The following is a 24,328-nucleotide window of genomic DNA, read 5'->3' on the forward strand; positions in this document are numbered from 1 at the left end:
TCTCACCATAATAACAATTCAAACTTTATTAATTTCACCATAAAATACAAGAGAAAAACAAACACCGTCTGACATATAATGTACATACTTATAAAATTACAGGATATTAACATATTATCGTCTCATTCTTATACAAAAAAACATATAAATCTTATTCAAATATGGTTTTAATTTGATGGATATGACGGAAATCATATGCCATTACTAAAGTTCCATCCATTCTTTTGAGCACAAATCTTTCAACCAAAACATAACAACCAAATCTCTTCCATCCACCACTTCCTTCAAACTTCTCTTCTCTCGTAACCATATGTATCCTGTTCTCTCCACCATCAACCCATCCAACTTTTTCTTCTTCCCACCTCATTCTTTCAACAATTTCTCTTCTCAACCCTACACTTTCTTCTTTTTCATTATCACCCCCTCGACAGAAAAACCATAAGGTTCCATCTACCATGTCTTTCTCATCCCATATAGCCTCCTGCTGACTCTCACCAATGAAAACCGCTTCATTTTGAAATGAAGCTTTCAAAAACACATCATTTCCTTTGTCATTATGCTCGTTTTCCTGTTCGAAAACTCGTTCCCATTTTTGTTCCAATGTCATTTCATAAAAGATAGACATTTTCACCTGTTCGTTCAATCTTCCTTCTTTTATGAACATAAAAGGACAATACCACTTGCCAACGACCACTGAATTGGAAGTTTTGGTGGAGGGTGGGAAACTAAATTCAGGGAGGCGTGAACGAAGGGAATCATTGAGTCCATTTGCTTCACGTAACTCATAATTTTTAGGAGTTTTAGTGTAGATTTCCCAACCTTTTCTCCTTAAGAAATGTGGAGGGTATCCATCTTCAGCGACAGATTTGGCATTAAAGCTTCCATCACCTCTACAAGATGCTTTGTAAGGAACGATCTCAAACTGTTGGTACACATCATTTGGCTCCAATGGCCTTGGTTTTACATCACTAACACAATTACAGAAACAACATGGCGTCATGTCTTCCTCCTTGGAGCATGCAAAAGCTTCCCTGAAAAGCCTTAACGTTAGTTTATTCGACATCAATAGGACTTGTGTTTCTCTCATGCTTCTATTGTTCTTCTTGAGTATGCTTATTATTGTCTGTCCAAACTTTTTTTTAGATAAACGGCGTTGTACTTTTATAAATTTTTATGTTTTGATCCAATTTCTGATATTTTAACTTCCTGAAAGTTACATAATGATACGAAAACTTCATATTTTATACCTTTACCATTATTTATAGTTTCCTAACATTGTGTCAGTTACATAAACACCCTTAAGGTTTTATTCGATCATCATTATAAAATCATGTGTTAATAATATATATGTGTGAAATGACATTGATGGATTAAGAAGACAAAAAGAGTTAACAGGCAAGCAAATAGGAGAAATCAGAAAACACATGATACATATCTAAAGGATTACTTGAGGGAAAAAGTTACTTCACAAAACTAAGCAATGTATAGCATATACACATACCCTTTATGCGATCCACGTGGCTTTATTGCATAGTAACGGTTTGAAGACAATGGTTGATTAAGGACAGGAATAAAGACAACTTCATTGTAATAAACACGTCGATGTTCACCATTCCCTGAAGCGTAACGTGTGGTCAATCTTTTGTTCTGAGGAAAGGGTAACCCTGCAAGATACCTATTCTTGTAGAGCCCAAAGCATGAGTAAGTTTCAGACTCTTCATCTTGGATTACCAAGCAACCCGAGTTTGGACCCTCGGGAGGCTGATAAAGAGCTTCCGGAGAGCTCTTGTAATGAGAAAGAGATCGAGTCACATACATATCAAAACTTATGGTTTTAGTTTGTGGTTTTGAAAATAGGTTGTTGATGTTATCATATATATATATATATATATATATATATATATATATATATATATATATATATATATATATTAGAGATTTGAGATTTAAATGATTATCTTGGAGAAGTTAAACAAGTAATTTGAATTTTCTTTTAATTATTCTATTTTGACCAAATCAACTACTGTTGACTTTTTTGTGGACATTAAAGATATTATCTGATACAGATCGAGGTTTTGGATGTTTAATATATTATGTTGGAAACTTCGTTGCATCCGTGTATGATTAGAGATGAAGATCCTAGGTAGCTTCACGGAAAGTGTTGGTATTTTAAATTGGAATGTTAACAAGCTAGTTAAGTGATATTGTCATTTTTAATAAAGACAAAACTTCAAAAATGGTCCATGTGGTTTTCGAAAATCTGAAGTTTAGTCCTTCATTTTTAAAAACTTCACAGATGGTCCATGTGGTTTCAAAACTTTTGACAAATGGTCCTTTTCGCTAACTCCGTTAGCTTTTGACCGTTAACTGAAGGGCATTCTGTCATTTCACTATCACAGGACCATTTATGAAGTTTTGCCTTACTTAAAAAAAAAGAAAAAAGTATAATTATTTAATATTAAAGTCTCTCTCTCTCTCTCTCTCTCTCTCTCTCTCTCTCTCTCTCTCTCTCTCTCTCTCTCTCTCTCTCTCTCTCTCTCGAAAAACAAGAAATTGAAAATTGGGTGAGAAATCCTTTTGCCCCTTTTAGGTTGAAACCAAACAAGGAATCCAAAGTTATGTTCATCACAAATCTTTTAGAAATCCATAATTAGGTTCGTGTCACCAAAAAACACTCAAATCAAACTATTACAGATCATAATAGGCACATTCACCAGTTTGAATCCTTTCTGTGCTAAATAGATCGACAATGGAGTCTTCCCTGTTCGTCAAACACCACCAAGAACAATGTCTGATTTATGTAAGTTCTGGGATAAAGTTTCGTCATCTTGTTTTATGGTGAATTCAATTGCATCGATTCTCTTGAAGTAATCTCCAGTCAGGGGGAATTTTTTGCCCGAAGCACCGCGATACACCACTGTTCACCCACTCCTTCCCAACCACCGCCGGTCTTAGAACCAGATGTAGAACCATCTATAAATATGTATTGTAAATACGATGAATTAGGAAAATTGAAGTTGTTAGCCTGTTACAACTAGGGCTAGACAACACCAGCGATGGCAACAAGTAAGGAACATTACGGAATTGAGTTACATGATAGTAATCAGTTCTACCTAGAACATTAGGGCATTTTGACAATTTCTCATACAGAAGAACGGGAAATAGATATTGTGAATTGAGTATTCATCTGAATGGAATCATCTGGACTTCCTCAAACATTGCGAAGATTCCAGATAGTTGGAAATCATGAAATCACTTCATTTTATTCATCTTCGCCGCGTCCTTCACATTTGAAAGCTAATGAAACGCCGCCACGGATCACCGCCCCACAACCGTCACCCCCTCGGACATCGAGGTATGCAACAACTTATTTGAAATAAATAGGGTTATTAAATCCAGGGGTAAATTGCTAATTCTAGAAAGTAGAATTGACAAAGTGTGAGTGTGTGTTTTGTGTGCGACTGGAACGAGAGAGAGAGAGAGAGAGAGAGAGAGAGAGAGAGAGAGAGAAGCTGAGAGAGTTTGAGATCGAGATGGACTCCATGGATGCTCTTTCTAACAATGTTGAAATTAATGGGAGAACAAGAAAGATACATTCGTGTTCTCCGGCAACGACATTGGGGAAGAGAGTGTGATGTCCGTTTTGTTCATGGGGCTGATGTTGTGAGTAATGCTTGGGTCGGATGCATTTTTCTTGTTCGTGGTTGCTTCTCGTCCTTCCGGCAACACTGAAAGATATGAACTCCGGTGAACTTTGTCTCCCGGTGAGCTTGGTTTTTCTTTTTGTTTCCGTTCATTTGACGTCAAATGTGTGCACCAATGGAGAGAGAGAGAGAGAGAGAGAGAGAGAGAGAGACCCTTTAATATTAAATAATTATATATATATATATATATATATATATATATATATATATATATATATATATTTAAATAAGACAAAACTTCATAAATGGTCCAATGACAGAAATGCCCTTCAATTAACGGCCAAAAGGTAACGGTGTTAGTGAAAAGGATCATTTGTTAAAAGTTTTGAAACCACAAGGACCATCTGTAAGATTTTAAAAATTAGGGATTAAACTTCAGATTTTCGAAAATCACACGTACCATTTTTGAAGTTTTGTCTTTAATAAATAAATAAATAAAAATAAAAAAAGAAAAAGAAATTCTAGTCGAACGTGAAGAGATGTTTTTTACGAATCTCAAAAAGTTGACACAAGCTCCTAAGCTACACGTATCATATCACATTTTTACATATTAATTATTTTTTTATATGGTACTTTCGATTGGTTCATTTGAAACTCTGTTGATTTATTTTATATTTTAGAGTAAACTAGTACTTTTATTGGCCGTACATAGAAATTAATTTTATGTTTCTAAATGTAACTAAAAATAACCACATAAAAAAAAGTACGCCTAATTTTTATAAAAAAACATACCAAAAAAAAACAAGTAAGTTTGTTTAAAAAAAATTAACGAACCAAAGTTCTAAAGTTACGTCAAAACGTTGGGCACCTCAAATCTATACCAACACATATAAAAATATAAACGTAAAAAATAATTTTTCTTAAGATAACGAACAAAAGCTATCTTGAAAATCAAATTTTATATATATACTAAAAGGGATAAACATTAAAAGTTTAGAAAGTGAAGGAAGTAAATCAAATGAATGAAAATAATATTTTGAAAGGTATATTAAAAAGTATCTTATTACAAATTAAAAGTATAATTACGACGATAAAAATCAAGAATGTCTAAGGTGTTGTTTGTTTTTTCGAAATAAAATATAGCACCCTGTTTATTTAATAAATAAACAAATAAATTAATGAATGAATAATAGCCCTGAAAGCGGAATAGGCAAGGAGTTAGTTTCGGGGATTAAAAAGTTATAATTGAAAGTTAAGGGGTTAAAATATAATTTTCGGATTTGTTTTTAAAGGATTTTGAAGTCAGGGGCTGAAAGGTAAATATTGGATTAAGGTTGAAAATATTTTATGGAGTAAGGGGCTAAAGAGTAAATTCTGGACCAATTTGGAAAGGATTTCTAGAAGGAGGGGTTGTTGGTAAAATTCGGATCCAATTTCTAAGGGGTTTTGATTTCAGGGGTTAAATGGGTAACTTATGGACTCATTTTGAAAGAAAATAAGGAAGGAGGGGCCGATTCCGTTATTATGGAAAGGAGTTTAGAGGCACCGGGTGTATAACCCTTACGGAACCCTAACCATAGCCTCATTTTCAGCCGTCACCATCTCCGGATCTCCCTTCTGCCGTTTGCCATCTCCAGCCGCACACTCCTTCTCGTTCCGATCGATCAAGACCGCTAGATGCTACCGTTCCATCCTCCGCCACCCTGTCATCGAACGCCACCATAATCTTCTTTGCCGCCTCCGATGAAGTCGTGAACGGCTGGAGAAGCCCCACCAAGAATGAAGGCGGAGCTGTGACCGGCGGACACGAGTCGTAGGAACGCTCTCGGTGAGACTATATCTCATCTCCTTCTTCCATTTTTCTAGTTGTTTGGGTCGTAAACGCCGTTGGTCGCCATTTCAGTGGCGTTCCGACGATGTCCCGCCACTTTGTAGGTGGCTAAATGCATGTGTGTTGCCTTAAAGGGCCGTATGGGGAGCTAATCGGGTTGTATTTGCGTTAATTTGCTCACAGGAATCAAGAGAACCGCTGCCACCACCATGAGGTGGTGGCTGTCATCGCAAATTCCACCGCCTGCCGCCATTCCTTCCACTTTCCGGCGTCGCTGCCATCGTGAATAGCTGCGGCTGCCGCCGTGTACCACCATGGGTGGGTGTATTTTCGTATGTATGTGTGTTTGTAATTAGATTAGGGTGTGAGTGTGATTATCGGATGGGCATTGTAATTGTAACAAATCGGTATAGTGGAAAGGAAAAAACCAAACCACCACCGTGAGGTGGTGGCTGCCGCCTCCTGCCGCCATCGACCGCCGTGTCGGGTGGCAGTGTGCTTGTCTTGTGAGTTTGATTAGTTTTGGAGGTGCTTGAAACCCTAATGGGCCTCGTAAGCCCTAATGGGCCCAATAGAGCTTAATGGGCCTAAGGAAAACCCTAATGGACTTAATGACTTTCTAGTGGGCCTAGTAGGCCCGATAAAGCCCTAATTGACCTAAAAGCCCAACAAATTGATAAATGGGCTAGTAGTTGGGTTGGAAACCCTAAATAGGGTTTGGAAAACCCTAATGCCAATAAAACCCTAATTTTTGGGGAATTAATCGGAACACGCGAGAATTATTTAATAACTTGAAATACTAAATAATAATCAATGGCACAAATTAATCTAAGCAACATTGGACTTAATGGATTAAGTCCTTAATGGGTTAAGTAGGAAACTTAACCCTAATCATCATTTTATGTGAAACCCTAATTTCACTTGGGTTTATTGTTGGGCCTTTCTATTGGGCCTTGATGATTGAATTATTATTGGGCCATCCAAAGTCAAGCAATTGGACTAGAATAATTAATGGGCTTTGAGGTAAGACCCATATGAGGAGTTGGGCCCAATTTGGAAAATTCGGCCATAGATGGGCCATAGTCTGGGCCTTAATGATTATATATGATGTTGGGCCTTAGAATAAGGTCATGTATAGACTTGGGCCCAATTTGGAAAATTGGGCCATATGTTGGGCTTTGAGTCCTAGTCGACTTTGGGGGTTGGGCTTGAATGAGCCAAGCTAGGGGTAATGTAGTAATTACCCAAAGCATGTACTTATGGTTATGTAGTGGAACCCAATTATTAATTGGGTAATGTTTTGATATTGACAGATCGGGAATCTGTCATCCAGCAGCTAGGGTTGAGTCTTCGGGACTTCAGCAGTGTGGGGTTGAGTCTTCGGGACTTCAGCAGTGTGGGGTTGAGTCTTCGGGTAGGGGTGGGTCTAAGGCCACAATGTCGGCCCACCAACAGGGGTAGTTGGTAGATAATTGTCTTTGTGATAATTATCTTGGTATGCTTATGTGATATGCTTATGAGATATGCTTATGAGATATGCTTATGTGATATGCTATGTGTGTCAGTGGTAGTAGCAGGGAATAGTTCTTCCCTGACTCAGTCATTAGGATCGAAGGGTAGGTCAGTACCCTAGATATGTCTGACTGTATGATTATATCCTGTTATTATATGATAGTGGTAGGGGTGAAATAGTCCCCGATTACCGGTTGAAAGATACCGATGACGGATACCGGTTGAAAGATACCGATGTCGGATACCGGTTGAAAGATACCGATGGCAGATACTGGTTGAAAGATACCGAAGGCAGTTACCGGTTGAAAGATATCGAAGGGGTATACAGAACCCATGCAATGCTTATCTGTCTGTTTATGATGTTAGTATGTGATCAACATGTTTATGATGTTAGTATGTGATCAACATGTTTATGATGTTAGTACGTGATCAGTATGTTTATGATATATTACTATGTGATAGTGGTAGGGGTGAAATAGTCCCCGATTACCGGTTGAAAGATACCGATGGCAGTTACCGGTTGAAAGATACCGATGGTATTATGTGGTATGTGGTACGATGGGGGAACTCACTAAGCTTCGTGCTTACGGTTTACAGTTTTGGTTTCAGGTGCTTTGTTTTCAAAGGAAAGGAGTCGGCTCGATCGCAGCGCATCACACTATGTTTTCCGCACACGAGATCCTTGGGATTACACTCTGATATGGTTTCATGATATTATATTTGATTATTAACACTTTGGTTTTGACATGAGACATTATTATGAATGTTTTTATACTAATGGTTTTATGTAATAACTTATTTAAAAATGAAATTTTTTGGCCTTGAATTTTGGGATGTTACAGAAAATCTATGAAGTCTGCGGACCACCTCTGTAATCCTCTGTAGCAGAAGAGGTGGAACAAACAGCTGCAACCTATAATAAGAAGTATGTTTGTTTTTTTAACATCTGCAACAAACAGAAATTTAAATAAATTAATTTTATAAATTGAAAATAATTCTCAACACCGAAATTTTAATAATTCTAGTTTTAAAACATTGAAATAATACTAAAAAGAACATGTAAAAAAACAAAAATATAAAACTTTTTTTTAAAAAAAAAAAACTTAAAAAAATATATAACAACTTTATTGTAGAAAAAACTAATTGTAAAAAACATAAAAAAAGAAAATAATAAAAAAAATTAAGAAAGTATTGCAAACGATGTCTACAAAATTCGTAAAAAAATACACACATTAAAAAAGATGCAACTGAAACTGAAAATATTATTAACAGAAACGGTAAAATAATTAAAAAAATCAAAGTTTTTTTTTTTAAAAATCAAGTTAGAAAAATTTGTGGAAAATACAAAAAGAAATTGTATCAAATCCTTGAAAAAAGTTGTAAAAAATCAAAGTTTTTTTTAAAAAAAAAAAGTTATACCAAATTTTTTTTAAAAAAATACTTGGAAAAAATGAAAGTTGAAGAGGTTTGAAGAGGTAAGTCAAGTGCTGCGCCACGCAGCATACGCGCAGAGGTTTTGTAGTCTGAAGCCTTCCAAAAAACAAACTGCTGTGAGAGGGAAAGTGTTGTGCGTGTGCTGCGCCGCGCAGCAAAAAGTGGTTTGAAGAGATTTTTTAAAAAACAAATAGCACATAAATGTCATTTGAAAAAGTAAAGGTATAAAGTTTTATTTTAACAAGGAAAAAGTAGTTGAAATAAATAACCGACTTTTGATTTTAGTATGTATATAAGATAATTACAAGACCAATATTTGAAGTAATTTATTTGATTGTTTTTTTTAATTTTTTTCATTGGAAATGTTCTTTTATATATATATATATATATATATATATATATATATATATATATATATATATATATATATATATATATATATATATATATATATATATATTCAAATGTGGATGAACAAATATTGTATGGATGTAGGGATTAATATGGCCAAGTATTATTTAATTTCAATAAATAATTAATTAAATCATCTACCCTTTAATTTAGGCAAATTAGTTGATTGAAATCCCTATTGTCTCTTCCATCGACACCCACAAAATCGTATCCCTCCCGCTTCCATCGACCTTCGGCCCCATCAGATGATCTCACACCACTTCTCTTATCTCTCGCCATCAGTTGGAAACTGATGCATGCTCTTTGCTTCCAAGTTCCACCATCTTGAAATCAAGAACACTGTCGACCTCCGATCTGTATAGAATTTGTTGTTATCTTTCGGTTCAAGGGTTTTAAAGAATCGAGATTTTAATTGGTTTGTCAAACGACGAGTTCATATTCATCATATGTTACGGTTTTGAGGCTTTCTCAAGTAAATTTTAAGAACATCATAGTCTTGTGATTTCCGTTTATCAGACTCTGTTTACATACCCAATATAATTTATATTGGGTTTAGTTTTAGTATAGATAATTTTACAATGTTCTTAATTTTACTTATTGTTTAGTGGTATTTGACCAACAACAAAGATAATTTAATGTTCTTACTTTTACTTGGATACATGTATAGAAACAATATATATAATTAGGTTGAGGTTGAAAAGAAATAATTATAGGTTGGATTTAATGTTCTTATAGAATGAAGATTTTTTCAAGAATAACTTACTATAAAGCTTGTATTCTTATAAAATGTGGCAAAAATTCAAAAAATGTCATTGTATTTTTATAGAATGTGACAGTAAAAATTGTTTTTTGTTTATTTTTGGACCTTAGATTCTTCAATAATGTTAATAATAAATGATTATTCTTTAAGAATGTTGTTATTCTTCAACTCATGATTCAAAAATTTGTTATTCTTCAAAATGTTCATTCAACCAGAATATGTATTCTATCAGAATTTATATTCAATGAGAATATGTATATTAAACTCTTGGTCCACATTTATTCCTACATCCACACAATACTTATCATCCACACTATAACCTATATATATATATATATATATATATATATATATATATATATATATATATATATATATATAAACTAGTTATTGATCCCTTTTGTTACATTGTGGTGACCTCAAACAAAAAAACATCAATAATATTCAAAATATAATAATTTATAATTTCATTTGTTTAAAATCAAACATTAAAGTTTTATTATTTTCCAATGTACTATCAAAATAAATTGTTATATAAAATTAAATAGAAATAATAAATAAAATAGGATGTTATAATCTACAAATATAACAATATTTATTCTTATATGTTAATGGATGTAAGTTTATTCTTTTATATATATATATATATATATATATATATATATATATATATATATATATATATATATATATATATATATATATATATATATATATATTCTAATTCTTTAAAACTCCTTCAACACAAACACATCATAAATTTTTAGCAATTTTTCACATCATAAATTTTTAGCAATTTTTCATTTATTTAGAAGGTTTACAACTTATATGGTTGTTTTAGTATTGTTGTTAAAAAGCTTATAAATATAGCCTTTAATTCATTGTTTCCATATATTCTAAATCTCTCTCTTTTATCGACTATTATAATCCATATACAACTTCTCGTGTAGTGTATTTTAATATGTGTATTGTTTCCATCCAAATTTGATTTTGTTTTATGTTTTTTTTCTCTTTTTAGATTAAACGAATTTTATTAGGCACTAGGTGTGAAACCCGTATGTTATACGGGTTTGATAAAACAAAAAATTAAATATGAAGTTTAAATAAAAATTTATTTAAATTTGAAATTTTAGATTTGAAATTTAAAATTTAAAATTTGAATTAAAAGGAAACATATTAAATAATATATGAGTACTAATATTGTAATTTATTTGTTATTTTCAATTAAGGTAATTATTAATTGAGATGTAGATATGATTGTTAATTAAGAAAAGATGAAAAAAAATGAGAAAATGACAAATGAAAAAAACATTTAATCAAAAATACAAAAAAATGACATGTGTCCAAGTTAATGAGAAGTTGACATGTGACAAAATTATTTTCATTTATTAGGGAGGATGAGTATTTAGTATCAAATCATGATTTTGTGCTGATACGAATTTAAATATATGAGACCGTACACAGTACTCTAAAATTACAAAAAATGGGATTTGGTATTTGGTATCCTTTTTCAACCCAATTTGGTATAAGATTTTCTCGGATCGGTCCGTATCCAATATCATCCTTATCCCTAATATATATCACCCAGTGATTGTTCATTAGTTTTGGGCAAAGAGACTTTGATTAGGCTTGGTGAATATTTTTCCATATGTCTTGTTTATTAAAAATGGACTATTTATCTATAAAAAAGACTACATAACACAACTTCTACATATAATTTTTTAAATTAGGGTTGTTTGATAGTTGACTGAATCATATTTGATTGAGCAAAGGTCTGGTTATAAACAATCCTAAATCTAGCCGAGTAAGAGATATATCAGAAGAATCAGGACCAAATCAGAGGCTTTTAAGTGTGTTATCAAATGGTCAAAATCTGACTGAGTCAAATTCAACCCCTTACCATACCGAATAGAAGACATATCAGAGAGCCCCTTAATCTTAAAATGCTAAATTGTGTTGAAAATTATAGCTACCTTCTTAAAACAATAGTATCATCATTTAATACATATAGATTATGAAATGTTATAAGGTTTTAAAATGTATCTCCTTTTATAAACTAACCACGTCTTATACACTTGACATTGTAAAGAATGATCGTGTTTTAAAGCTTAACAGGAAATAATAATTTAATTTTTATTCATTCCATTAAGGAATACACGACAAAACAATATTTCTGAAACTATTTGACATATAAGCAATGAATCTAAAAATACATGATACTAATATACTATCATTTGATACAAATATAAAAAATAAACATATAAATTATTCGAAAATGGTTCTAACTTGATGGCTGTGACCAAATTCATAGGCCAAAAGTAAACTCCCATCCATTCTTTTAAGAACAAATCTTTCAACCAAAACATAACAACCAAATCTCTTCCATCTACCACTTCCTTCAAACTTCTCTTCTCTCGTAACCATATGTATCCTGTTCTCTCCACCATCAACCCATCCAACTTTTTCTTCTTCCCACCTCATTCTTTCAACAATTTCTTTTCTCAACCCTACACTTTCTTCTTTCTCGTTTTCACCCCCTTGACAGAAAAACCACACAACTCCATTTACCACATTTCTCTCATCCCATATAGCCTCCCTCAAACTCTCACCAACAAAAACTGCTTCACTATTAAATACAGCATCAACAAACACAACATCTCCTTTGGTATTGTCCTCGTTTTCTTGTTCAAGAACTCTTTCCCATCTTTGTTCCAGTGTCATTTCATAATATATAGAGGTTTTCACCTGGTCGATCTGTCTTCCTTCTTTGATGAACACGAATGGAGAATACCACTTGCCAACAACCACTGAATTCGAAGTTTTGGTTGAAGGTAGGAAACTAAATTCAGGGAGGCGTGTACGAAGGGCATCATTGATTCCATTTGCTTCATGTAACGTGTAGTTTTTAGGTGTCTTAGTATAGATCTCCCAACCTTTTCTCTTTAAGAAATACGGAGGCTCACCATCTTCCATTAGAGATTTGGCATAAAATCTGCCATCACCGCTTAAAAATGCTTTGTAAGGAATGATCTCAAACTGTTGGTATACATCATTTGGATTCAATGGCCTTGGTTTTACATCATTGAGAGAACCACCACAACAACAAGGCGCCATGTCTTCCTCCTTTGAACATGCAAACGCTTCCCTAAATAAATGAAATAAAAACGTCAATTTGAAGTTCAAAGACAACAACGAGTTAAAGAGAGAAAGTCAAAAAGACACATGATACATACCCTTTATGTGAACCTTTTGGTTTTATGGCATAGTAACGATTTGAAGATAAGGGTTGATTAAGAACTGGAATAAAAACAACTTCATCAAAAGAAGCACTTGCATTTTCACCCACCCCTGATGAATAACGTGTGGTCAATCTTTTGTTTTGAGGAAACGGCAACTCTTTAAGATACTTATTCTTGTGCAACCCAAAGAATGAGTACGTTTCAGACTCTTCGTCTTGGATTACCAAGTAGCCCGAGTTTGGACCCTCGGGAGGCAAATGAAGAGCTTCAGGAAATCTCTTATAGTGAGAAAGAGATCGAGTTACATACATATTGATCGAAACTTATGGTTTTAGTTTATTGTTTAGAAAATGTTTATGTTGATGTGATTGTATATATACAATAAAGATTTGAGATTCAAGTCGTTAACTAACGTGGAGAAGTTAAACAAGTAATTGACTTTTCTATTTTTGCCCAAGTCATGATGTTGACTTTTTCTGTAGACATCAAAGATTATCCGATATACATGGTCTAGAAAATACTATGTAGGATGTTTCCTCGCGTTGGAAGCTAAATGAAAACTCTTGTATTCTTTAAATGGTATCTTTTCAAAGGAAAAAAAAAAGTTTGAAGTGTTTTGGGCTATTTTTAAGGCTAAACTAAATATATGGACTATGAAACCTTTGGAGTTTTTTTAATTTGGGTTACAAGTTGGTAAAATTTTGGGTTTTATTTAATTATTTACGGTTTAATTATGTGTTCATTTTATGATTTCATTTCCCTTTATTGTTATTACTATGAAAATTGTGAATGTCCTATGTTGCACAAAAATAAAATAGAGAGTCATTTGCATTTTTGGTCCACGAGTTTAGTTGATTTCATGTTTTTATCCTAAAAAGGTCCGTGCTGCAAATTTTATCCTTATTTTGAAGTTTTAAAATGATTTTGACCCTTATTCCAAATAAAATGACTACACTATCATTTAGGCGTTTCTAATAAATATTTATTGTATATTTTAGTTTTATATTAATATTTAGAGGTGAACAAAATCGGTATAGGTTTTTTGTTTTTTATTTATTTATTTATTTATTTATTTTTGGGGTGGGGGTGGGGGGGGGGGGGGGGAGGGGGGACATGAATATAAAAAACTTGAATGTTCTGTTAATGTTTAAAAAAAAAAAAAAGCTTAAAAATTGCTTCATAAAAGTACATAAGCTGTATGACATAAACGTAGACATAAATGCCCATGAGAACGAATTTGCGTTAGGTTTGGCGGTTCCTAATGATAAGGTAGTCGACATTTATTTGAATAATTTGGCACACAATTTGTTTATAATAAGGTTCAGTGTAGTGATTTCATAATAGAAACCCCAACACACAACGTTTATAGAGAAAATGACAAATTTCAGCGTAATCTTTGAATAAATAAAGAAATAACCATAAAAATAAGAAATGATCTATATAGCCATGGAAATTGCATGTAGAGTTTCATGGTATGTGATTTCTGTCATTTAGACCGTAATTAGGGGTTATACTTATACATAAGATTATGCATTAAACACTTACACAATCTCGTCTACAATTCCCTCTACTCAGTCGAGAATTATATTATTGTCTAATGCATAAGATTACGCATTAAAAACTTACACAATCTTATTTGTATTCAAATGAGAGTAATTTCTTTTCAAACATTAGATACATCAGATCATGGGCTTGACACTCGTGTCAAAATTGAGCCCATAAGTGATATCAAAAGCCATTATGGCCAAATTGTGGGTCATTAAGTGTCTTATGTTGCGATTTCAATGGTTATTTCGAGTATTTCTTATATTTTTTGCAGAATAATTATATAATTAGACTAAATTCATCGTGCAATTATTTATCTTAAATTTGGTGTTAAGTGCATTTCTAGTGGCGGAGCCAATATCAAAGTAAAAGGGTATTCCAATTTTTTTTAGGGTGGCCCAAATTTTTTTTTTCCAGGGTATTTCGATGTGTGACTCAAAGTAGTTATCAAATAAAGCATGAGGATAACATGTTTATACAATAGACGAAAATGGCTGAGTTTACATGTGTTTGACGATGTGAGATAGAATAACATGGAAAATAAAACAAAGGTAAACAAATGATATGTAAGGAACGAGAATCGATCCTGAGACATTTGCTTGAATAAGCCAATGCCCTAACATGCAGAACAGTTGTTTGTTTGTGTTTATAAGTAAATGGATGTGTATATATTACACTACATAGAACAAAATTTTCCTAAAAAAATTACCTTAAAATTTTTGAGGGGCATCTCGGGCTACCCCGGGATGCCCTTGTATCCGTCCATGTTAAGATTTCTTGTCTCGTATGTCTTAAAATGATAAATTAGATGAAAAGACTTTATAAAATATTTTAGATAGATGATAATAAATTAATCTTTTTTTTAAAAAAATAACTATTCAATAATGTTTCTAGAGAAAGTTGCAAAGATGTTCCCGGGGAAAAAACACTAGGTTTGGTCCAAAAAATATTTAGATTTACGTTAGTGATATAATTTTCGATCTTTTGGTGATTTTTTACCCCTATCAACATGAAAAAATGATTATATAATGATTTTAAATAATTAAAAATAAGAGAATAACTCACCCACCTCTCTCTCTCTCTCTCTCTCTCTCTCTCTCTCTCTCTCTCTTTCTCTTATTAGTCATCATTCCATGAACGTTTTCTTTGTTTGTGCATCCAACATAAGTGTTACATAGCTCAACTTTTACCTTTCTTACATATCCATCAACACACGATCGTTCCTTCGATATCAAATCTACTATTAGTCATCAACATAACATCTAACCAACATTTGTGGCAGATCTACCACCATCGCCATTTCCTTTCGCACACAAACACACAACCACTATATTTTTTATTGTTCTCTTACATCGCCTTGATCGTCAAACCCTTAATTGAACCTATAAAGGCGCCAACGAAAGAAGAATAAGGGTTTCCGGTGAGGCGAAGTTCCAGGTTGAGAAGAATCTGCCATTTTCTACATCGGTGAGTTTATTTATGATCAGATAAAGTGTACAGAGATCAACGCCGGCGAGTTGTTATTGGGTTATAGAATAAATTGAGATGAGAACTGTAAGAATGTGTGTAAGTAATTTGAAGAAAAGATGTCTGAGAGGAAGTTGGTGATGCCTAAGTAATGAAGCATTGTTTTCGCATTTTTTTTAGTTATGTCGGAGTATCTGAGTGGGTATTACACAGACATAAAAACATAAAAACAGTGACACACATATGTTTTTGCTTATTTTTTGTTGTAAATCAGAACACAGACATAAGAAAAAAAAAGCTTTGTTTATCGCTTTTCAAACCAAATTCCCTTGAAGGCACCATAAAAAAACGTCCACCATCGGAAAAGTGCCCTAGTGAAGTTAGGGTTCCAACAGCATATATTGCGGTGGTGGTGGTTAAAGTTATGGGTGGTGGTGTTGGGAGGATGACACCCCCCCCCCCACCCACACAACCACCCACCCACCCACCCACACACACCCACACCCATACATACATACATACATATATATATATATATATATATATATATATATATATATATATATATATATATATAGCGAAATGATCAAATGAGAACACCTAAAAGGTTGAGAACGCGAGAACAGTTCTGAACCAATCAATATATAAGGGCATACAGGTAAATTTGTCTTTTAATTAAATTATAAAAAATAAAATAAAATGATATTTTCCTAAATTTTTGGGATTCTAATTGACTGTTATCAAAAAAAGATTTTTTTTCCATTTTCTTTATATCATTAATGAAAGAGAAAAAAAAAATTATCAATTTCAAATGATTTTATTTTGCTTTACGTGATTCTTGTCCTTAAATGAATAAATATTAAACTAATTTATTGAGTATACAATTGACTAAAAATATATAACAATTTACTAATTTGATGATTTAATTTTATCAAATAGTGTCATATTCATAAATGAAAATGTCGTGACTGGATTTGTCTTTTGTTTTTTGTTCATGAATTGATATCAAAAAATGATTAAGAATTCATCATTTCATTACAAATAAATACGCCTCTAATTACAATCATAAATGAATACAACTCTAATCATACATGAATACATTTACCATAATACAAAATACATCTAAATTCCTATATTTTCAGTAGTTATATTCATAAATGAATATAAAGTGAATCATAAATAAATGCCTATAACATTGTTTTTTTCTTCCAATTTTCTTGTTGCTATCATACATATAGAAACGAAGAGCGCTGCATTTCCATGCTTTACAGTTATCCTTCTTCGAAACATCAAGCTCTAAATTACAACTGTTCAAAACATAAATCATTAATGTATAAAATCATGCAGTTACAATATACTTATATTCATTGATGATTAACTACAAAATAAGACATTTGACATTGTATTCATATAAGATTACAACTAAATTTATATTGATAAATTAACAGTCACATTCATAATATATAAACAAGAGTTAGAACAATAAGAAGTGATGAAAATGAAATCATACGAAATTCTGAATCATTTCTCTAAGATTAATGCATCAGGGGAGACGAATAGAGAAGCAGACAGAAGATCAGAATTCTAGTCCTAAAATGGGAACCGCAGTAAACAAAGTATCATAGAGCAATAGATCAAGAATGCTTCAAACCTCATAGATTCTCAGAACATATACAAATTAAATATGGTTTTTAACTAGCGGAAAAAAAGAACACAGGTAAGAGTATGAACGTGAACTGCCAAGACCTAATAAACATCTATTAATCAAAGCTGAACTTAAAAATTATCTCAAATGAGTCAAAGATTCCGATTATATCGCATTCCTCATAGACGCGTCAATTATGAGAAAATTTAAGATGAAGTCAGGGTACTACAAGGGTACTACAAGTGAATAATACCTCATTCGATCCTCCATATCGAATTCGATCCTCCTTTCATGAACCGCTAATTTTTTAAATCCCTCCTGCTCCACTGTTCTCTTCGTCCCCTTTGTATTTCTTGTTGTTTCTCCGTTCTTTTTCAATGCGGTCATCTTCAACATCTTCGCCATCATCTTCTCTTCCCTTCCGCTTCTATTTCATCAAATTTAAGGATGCAGGTCTAGAATCTCCAATGAATATCGATGAACTAAAATTGAGTTGTAGGAGAACGATTGGAGATCGAGTTGCAGGGGGACGATTTGGCGTTGAAGCCTTGGAGGGTTTTGGTGATGGCGAGGTCTTGGTGATGGCGAGGTCTGATAGTGGCGTAGGGATGAGGCGGTGATATGTTGAAGATGTCGATTTAATGCTCTATGAGATTAGGTCAAGAAATAAAGAGGCAGAGAGTAAGTATAGGAGTTTACAAAATTAGGGTAATGTTTATTTACCTTAATAGCCTTTATAATTTTCTTTAATTTAAAAATTAAAATTTAAATGTATTAATAATTAGAAAAATAACAATTATATATATATATATATATATATATATATATATATATATATATATATATATATATATATAATTGTTATTTTTCTAAGAGAGAGAGAGAGAGAGGTTGGGTAAATGAGATTTTCTTTTTGTTTTTTTAATTAAGAAATAAAATAAAATAAAAATGAATAATTTTAAGGAAGTATTAGTCGTTTTAAGTTGGATGTAAACAAAAACCACAAAAAATACAACCATCAGGGCCAAAATCATAAAAAAGAACCAAAATACCAATTGTGCAATTCCAAATGTTTTTGGACCGAACCTTTAATTTTCTGCCCACAACAAAGATCATTTTTTGTAGTTTACTTGAGTTTTTATAATATTTTTTATTAAATTAGGATTAGTTTAACCGTTTAGATGAATAATCCAATCCTCACTTAAATTTTGTATTTTTGTTAGTTTCTTGCTAGCTTTAGTTTCTTTATAAAATTTTACTGTAGTTCAGAAAATATTAGTAGAAAATTAATATTTTATAATAATAAATTAAAATTACAATCAACCACTACACATGTTCTTAGTTAGTGATCAGTTGAAGCTTAAACATGTTTGATTAAGGGAGTACAATTAATGTTATCACTTGCAGAATTGAAGGTTTGGTGATATTATCCCCGAATCCACCAAAGTGATTTTAGAGTCTCGGTTTTTGACAAAATTCTCATGGGTTACAAAAATAGTCCAATTAGCGAAACTCATCACTTTTCCATAACACATTATTCTTTTTTGCAATGTTTTAAAAACCGGTTTGAACCGGTAGGTAGAACCGGTTGGACCGGAAACAACGGTAGATAGTGGTTCAACTATCACCGGTTTTATGTCTATTTTTGAACCGGCCAATTTTTACAAAAATTTGGTTGAACCGGTTCAATTAAACCGGTTGAACCGGTTAAATTGAATAAAAATACATGGAATTGAAACCTTCCGCATAATATACTTTGGTAGTTTTTTCACATTTATTAAGATTTTTCTGAATAAAAGCACATGATAAATGTTATGAAGTTTTATGATGCGTTTATATTCATCTAGGACTTTATTTTTCTTTTTAATGCACGTGGGTTGGTGTAAAGCTTATGGTTATGTGTTATTTTAATATATTTAAATTGATATACAACTTGTTTTCATATGTATTTTAATATTCGAACTTCTGGACATCAAATTCTTGATTTGTGTATGTATGTATGTATAGGAAAACGCGAAAAAATATGAAAATTATAGAAACCGGTTTACTCAGTGGTCGAACCGGTTAAATCGGTTGAACCGGAAACCGGTCACCATACCGGTCCAACTAAAAAACCGGTTTTTAAAACATTGCTTTTTGTCGGTACTTCAAGATTGTTTATGGCTCAAACTGATGTTTTTCTATTTCTACGGTTTTCTAAAACTTTGAAATTATATGCTTGAACTAGATTTTTATTAGGTCGTACGTTATGTTTATGAAAATAAGTTATCTTCTTGTATAAGTATTTGTGTCTTTTATATTTTTGTGGAATTTGAATTTTATTTGTATATTTCCGTTATTTACTTTCATTTTTATGATATAAGGGATCCTTTGATCAGATCGTCTGTACATCGATTATGAGGTTCTATAATGAAGTTAAATGTAGAAATTTGATTAAGTTTGTGCCTAAAACTTTAGATTATTTTACTAGGTTGTTAAAGATATCTTAAAAGATAAAACAATAATTGTAAAATCTTAAATCATTGAAAATAACATTCAATCTACTTTATGTTCAATCTCATATTCAATTATTTCAATTTAAAAACTAATAAATAATACCACTTAAAAATATTATTTGTACATTTGTAATTATTAGTATCAACTTGTTTAAGTTTCAGTTATTTTTTTCTTTGATGCAGATATAAGTAACATTATAAAAATTTTAAAAATCTGTATATCAAAGCAAAACTTAACCAATACTTTATCTTTTGAGTCTTTGAGTAAACCATCTTCAAGAAACCTCTAGTTTGAATCTTTTGAGGTTTTGAGTAAACCATCTTCCAGAAACCTCTAGTTTGAATTTTCTATATGTTTCACAGAACTTCTAAAAAAAATCTAATAAGTTACCAAACCAAATGATTGGAGAAAAACATAAAAAAAAAGTTGATGTATTAAGTAATTAATAAGCAAAAGTAGTGATGTAATAATAGACCAGAAGCAGGCTTTGTCCAACATGCGTCCACTTTATACAAGCACCCATCTATGCACATGTCTATATGTTTTTTTGGTCTTTGTGTGGAGGTAAAAAATAAGGGGTTGGCTATTCTTTAAATAGTTACCTATTCTTTAATGTTAGTAATGTTAAAATCATTAAATTATAATATATATATATATATATATATATATATATATATATATATATATATATATATATATATATATATATATATACTATAATTAACGATAAATATATGCTATTATTAATTATGATCTGTTTTACCTATATTATTTATATTTATTAAACATATAATAATAATCAAAAAGATTTATCAAGTTATATTCAAGAACATATATTAAACTCTTATATTTTTTATAGAGAAAAACTTTATTTGCTTTTACCATGATATCTATGGTATGTCCCTGTTTCATGTAAGGGAACCAACTCACAAACATCTCTCTAAAACATGCAAAAACTAACAATTAATATGTTTCTTCTCATTTCCTTTATGTAAAAAATATAAACTGCAAAATACTAACCAAAGTTATCAAAAATATGATAAATGAAAAAAAAAAACATAAAAAAATTGTTTTGCCAGATTGGTCTAATAAATTGGTTCTATAAAACTAAAACTGATTGAAAATTTACTTCTTTTACATACAATTAGATATAAAATAAATATATACCATAATTAAAAATCTAAAGATATCATTCATGTAGCATAAAAATTATGAATCATAATTTGTAAGTATTATTGATATTCTTTTATGATCGGCAAAAACTAAAGAGTTACCAAAATCTATTTGGCCTAATGATATCAAGGTGTGTGAGAAAAGATGTCATTTCCAAATGGTCGAGAGTTTATATATATATATATATATATATATATATATATATATATATATATAAGTATAATTATATGTATATGTGTTTGTTGTTCCCAAAGAAAAATAACTAAACAGTATTTTGTATGTCATGTTCGTTTGTTCAACTAATTGTAACTTGTAAGTAATATTCAAAAAAGACTGCCAAGATCAAAATCTTATATAAGATCTTTTTCAAGTTTTGAATATCAAAATCGGGATTCTAAGATTCTATAAAATATTACATAAAAAGGTAACTGATCATATATAACATGGTTAAATAACTCAAAAAGAAAGGCAATTGGTCATGTAGTGGTTAATGACATGGTTAAATAGCTAAAAAGAGCATTAATACTAATCATTTATCATACATAAATAGCAACTCACAACCTTCATCTTATTTATTTTAAATATAAAAAGAAAGCGATAACAATTTTAATTTTTGAAACTCAATTAAAAACTACAATTTTTCTCAAGTTCTTAAAGAAAAAGGTTTGACCAGTAAAATGAAAGATCCCAAAAAAAAACACACCTTTATTGTTGAGCTTGAACCATTAAAGGAAGAAATTAATAACAAAACCAATGCTAAATCTAAAATTCTACCATCAATGAGAGTAAAATGTAAAAGGGGAAAAAATTATATGGTTATTGATCATTTACGGTTCAAAAAATAGAACAATAATAGGGCTATTCTCGATTGCGCCTTGGATAAAGAGACCAAGTCAACCAGGTAAAGATAATAAAAATCATATCAAAATTTACAATTTTCATGGAGTTGTAGGATCAGATCAGATTAGATCCTAATCTTACGATCTCGATCCTGATCCTATGATCCTATCTACGATCTTACATATCGATCATATTGCGATCCAACAATGTTTTTATAGGTAGGATCGTAGGATCTTACGATCAAAATTCCGATCTTGGCAACCTTATATTCAATATTTGCATTAATTTTAGCTATAATATTTAATATAATATTCTTAAAAAAAATCGTTAGAGATTGAATTTATAGTTCTTTTCGTAATAATGCCAGAGAAAGGTAACTTATATCTACTTGTCGTAGTTGATTGCTGCAATTTGATTTCTCAATTATTTACCAATGAAATAAATAGGCGATGGCTTCTAAAATACTAATAATAATAATAATAATAAATCAAGAAAATTACAAATGTAAAGTAAAGTAACTAATCAAGAATAGAATAGAACATTAAATGTTAATAAAACTAACTATTAAAAATGAGGTGGTTAACAAAATGTATCGTTTTTTCTTCAAGGAATAGTCGATTTATTTGGAATCAGGTTATTTTAGAGTACCATTCCGGATTTGGGACCGACATAACAAGTGTTTTCTTTACGTTATGTGTTTAATGTTGTAAACCCAATCTTCAACTTATAACATTGTATTTAAAAAAAAAAACTTATATAACAGGAAATTTTATGAATACAACAAAATTCACCTAACATGAACATTGTTATTAGTTAAATATTACTTTCAAGTTTCAACGACCACTTTTACTCTTACTTACCTCTAAAGATGAACCTACATTGGTTGCAAGGGCGTCTATGGATAGCCTTTGCATTCATAGAAGACTAATATAATGTTGATTTCTCATTTTATTTGCATGAGTCCTGACTAATCTATAATTAAACATATGAAATGGACACCCATTACCTCCCATACCAATTCCAACACCAAATTCTTTTTGAATGAATTTTCTCGATGGACGTTATTTTCCAAAATATAACAGCACATGTGACTTTCCATAAAAGAATTCTGTTCATCCTAATTTCATATCTTATAATAGGGATACAATAACTAAAACTTACAAACACCATGCTCCAATATGAAGAAAAAAAAAACATCAAAGGCAAATTTATATAGGCCGTAATTTTTAATTATGTTTATCTTAAAAATATATATATTTTTTAAATTGTATTTAACTTTTAATATTAAAATTATACATTGATATCTTTTTAACTTACAATTGATATGTAACGCCCTGTTTCAAATCGTTTCATAATTCGGGCCCGTGACCCGAAGATCAGTTATCATAAGACTTCGAGCATTGAGGAAGAGAGAGATTTAGGCCCCTTTGGACGTGGGTAATGTGGATTAGGTGATTCGAGAGTTCGGTTGGTGCTTTGGAGCCCATGTGTATAATCGTAAAGTGATAGTTCGGGTCTTTTATGAATTTTGGATTTAATTTTGGGAAGTTTTAAGACAAATGAGAGTTGATAGGATTGTAGAGCTTCTCATTACCTTTCTGTGGATATAAAGATCATCGAAAACGGAGTTCGGACGAAAAAGTTATTACCGTTTGAAGTTAGGAAGATTGTGGGGCTTAGGGCTTAGTCTAGTACGTTGGGCGTACTGGGCATACATTGAGTAAGTTGGGCGTAGTAGGCATTCGTGGAAAATGCTAGGCATACCTGGAGTACGTTGGGCGTACGTGATCAGTGCCTAAACCCTATTTTCGTGGTTTGAGCCATATTTAAGCTCCTTAACTTCCCCAAACCCATTCCATTATTAGCCTCCACCTCTCCAACACCCTCCATTGAAACCCTAACCCTAGTTTGAGCCTTGTGAGAAAAAAGAAGGTGTTTTTAAGTGCTTTGGAGTGTTCTTGGTGCATCTTGGAGAAGAAGAAACTCATTTGAGAAATGTTGGTTGCATTGGAGCTTGTAGATCCAGACTATGTTCACTGTGATCTTTCTTCTAGAGGTATAAAGTTAGAATCTCGATGATGCATTTGATAGATCTAGCTACTCTTGGGTGTTATGAGATTTTGCTCACTTTAGTGCATAAAGTTTAGATCTTGAAAGTTTGTGACCTTGTTATGGATAAAGTTGGAAACTTTATCCATCTAAACATCATATTAATTCATATCTAAAAGCTTGAGATTTGGACTTAATGGATTAAGTTGGAAAATATGCACTTCTGGTCCCTTTGAGACTTGAAGACTAGATCTTGGTTGGTTGGACCATTCTAATGGATAA

General features: G+C 31.7%; 2 protein-coding genes across 2 annotated transcripts; both read right to left on the bottom strand.

The window, feature by feature from the left end:
* LOC145166544 (uncharacterized) lies at positions 1 to 1,852 on the bottom strand. The gene is made up of 2 exons (XM_079085552.1): positions 1,502 to 1,852; positions 1 to 1,031 (listed from the first exon to the last, which is right to left on the bottom strand). Exons 1-2 carry the CDS (start codon positions 1,816 to 1,818, stop codon positions 152 to 154), a joined length of 1,197 nt encoding a protein of 398 aa, XP_078941678.1. The 5' UTR covers positions 1,819 to 1,852; the 3' UTR covers positions 1 to 151.
* A 9,837-nt stretch (positions 1,853 to 11,689) lies between these two features.
* LOC145166545 (uncharacterized) lies at positions 11,690 to 13,163 on the bottom strand. The gene is made up of 2 exons (XM_079085553.1): positions 12,826 to 13,163; positions 11,690 to 12,737 (listed from the first exon to the last, which is right to left on the bottom strand). Exons 1-2 carry the CDS (start codon positions 13,140 to 13,142, stop codon positions 11,858 to 11,860), a joined length of 1,197 nt encoding a protein of 398 aa, XP_078941679.1. The 5' UTR covers positions 13,143 to 13,163; the 3' UTR covers positions 11,690 to 11,857.
* Positions 13,164 to 24,328: the final 11,165 nt, after the last annotated feature.

Source organism: Lactuca virosa, chromosome 3, assembly GCF_052849685.1.
Source record: "Lactuca virosa cultivar CGN04683 chromosome 3, Lactuca_virosa_CGN04683_v6, whole genome shotgun sequence".
Taxonomy (NCBI): domain Eukaryota; kingdom Viridiplantae; phylum Streptophyta; class Magnoliopsida; order Asterales; family Asteraceae; genus Lactuca; species Lactuca virosa.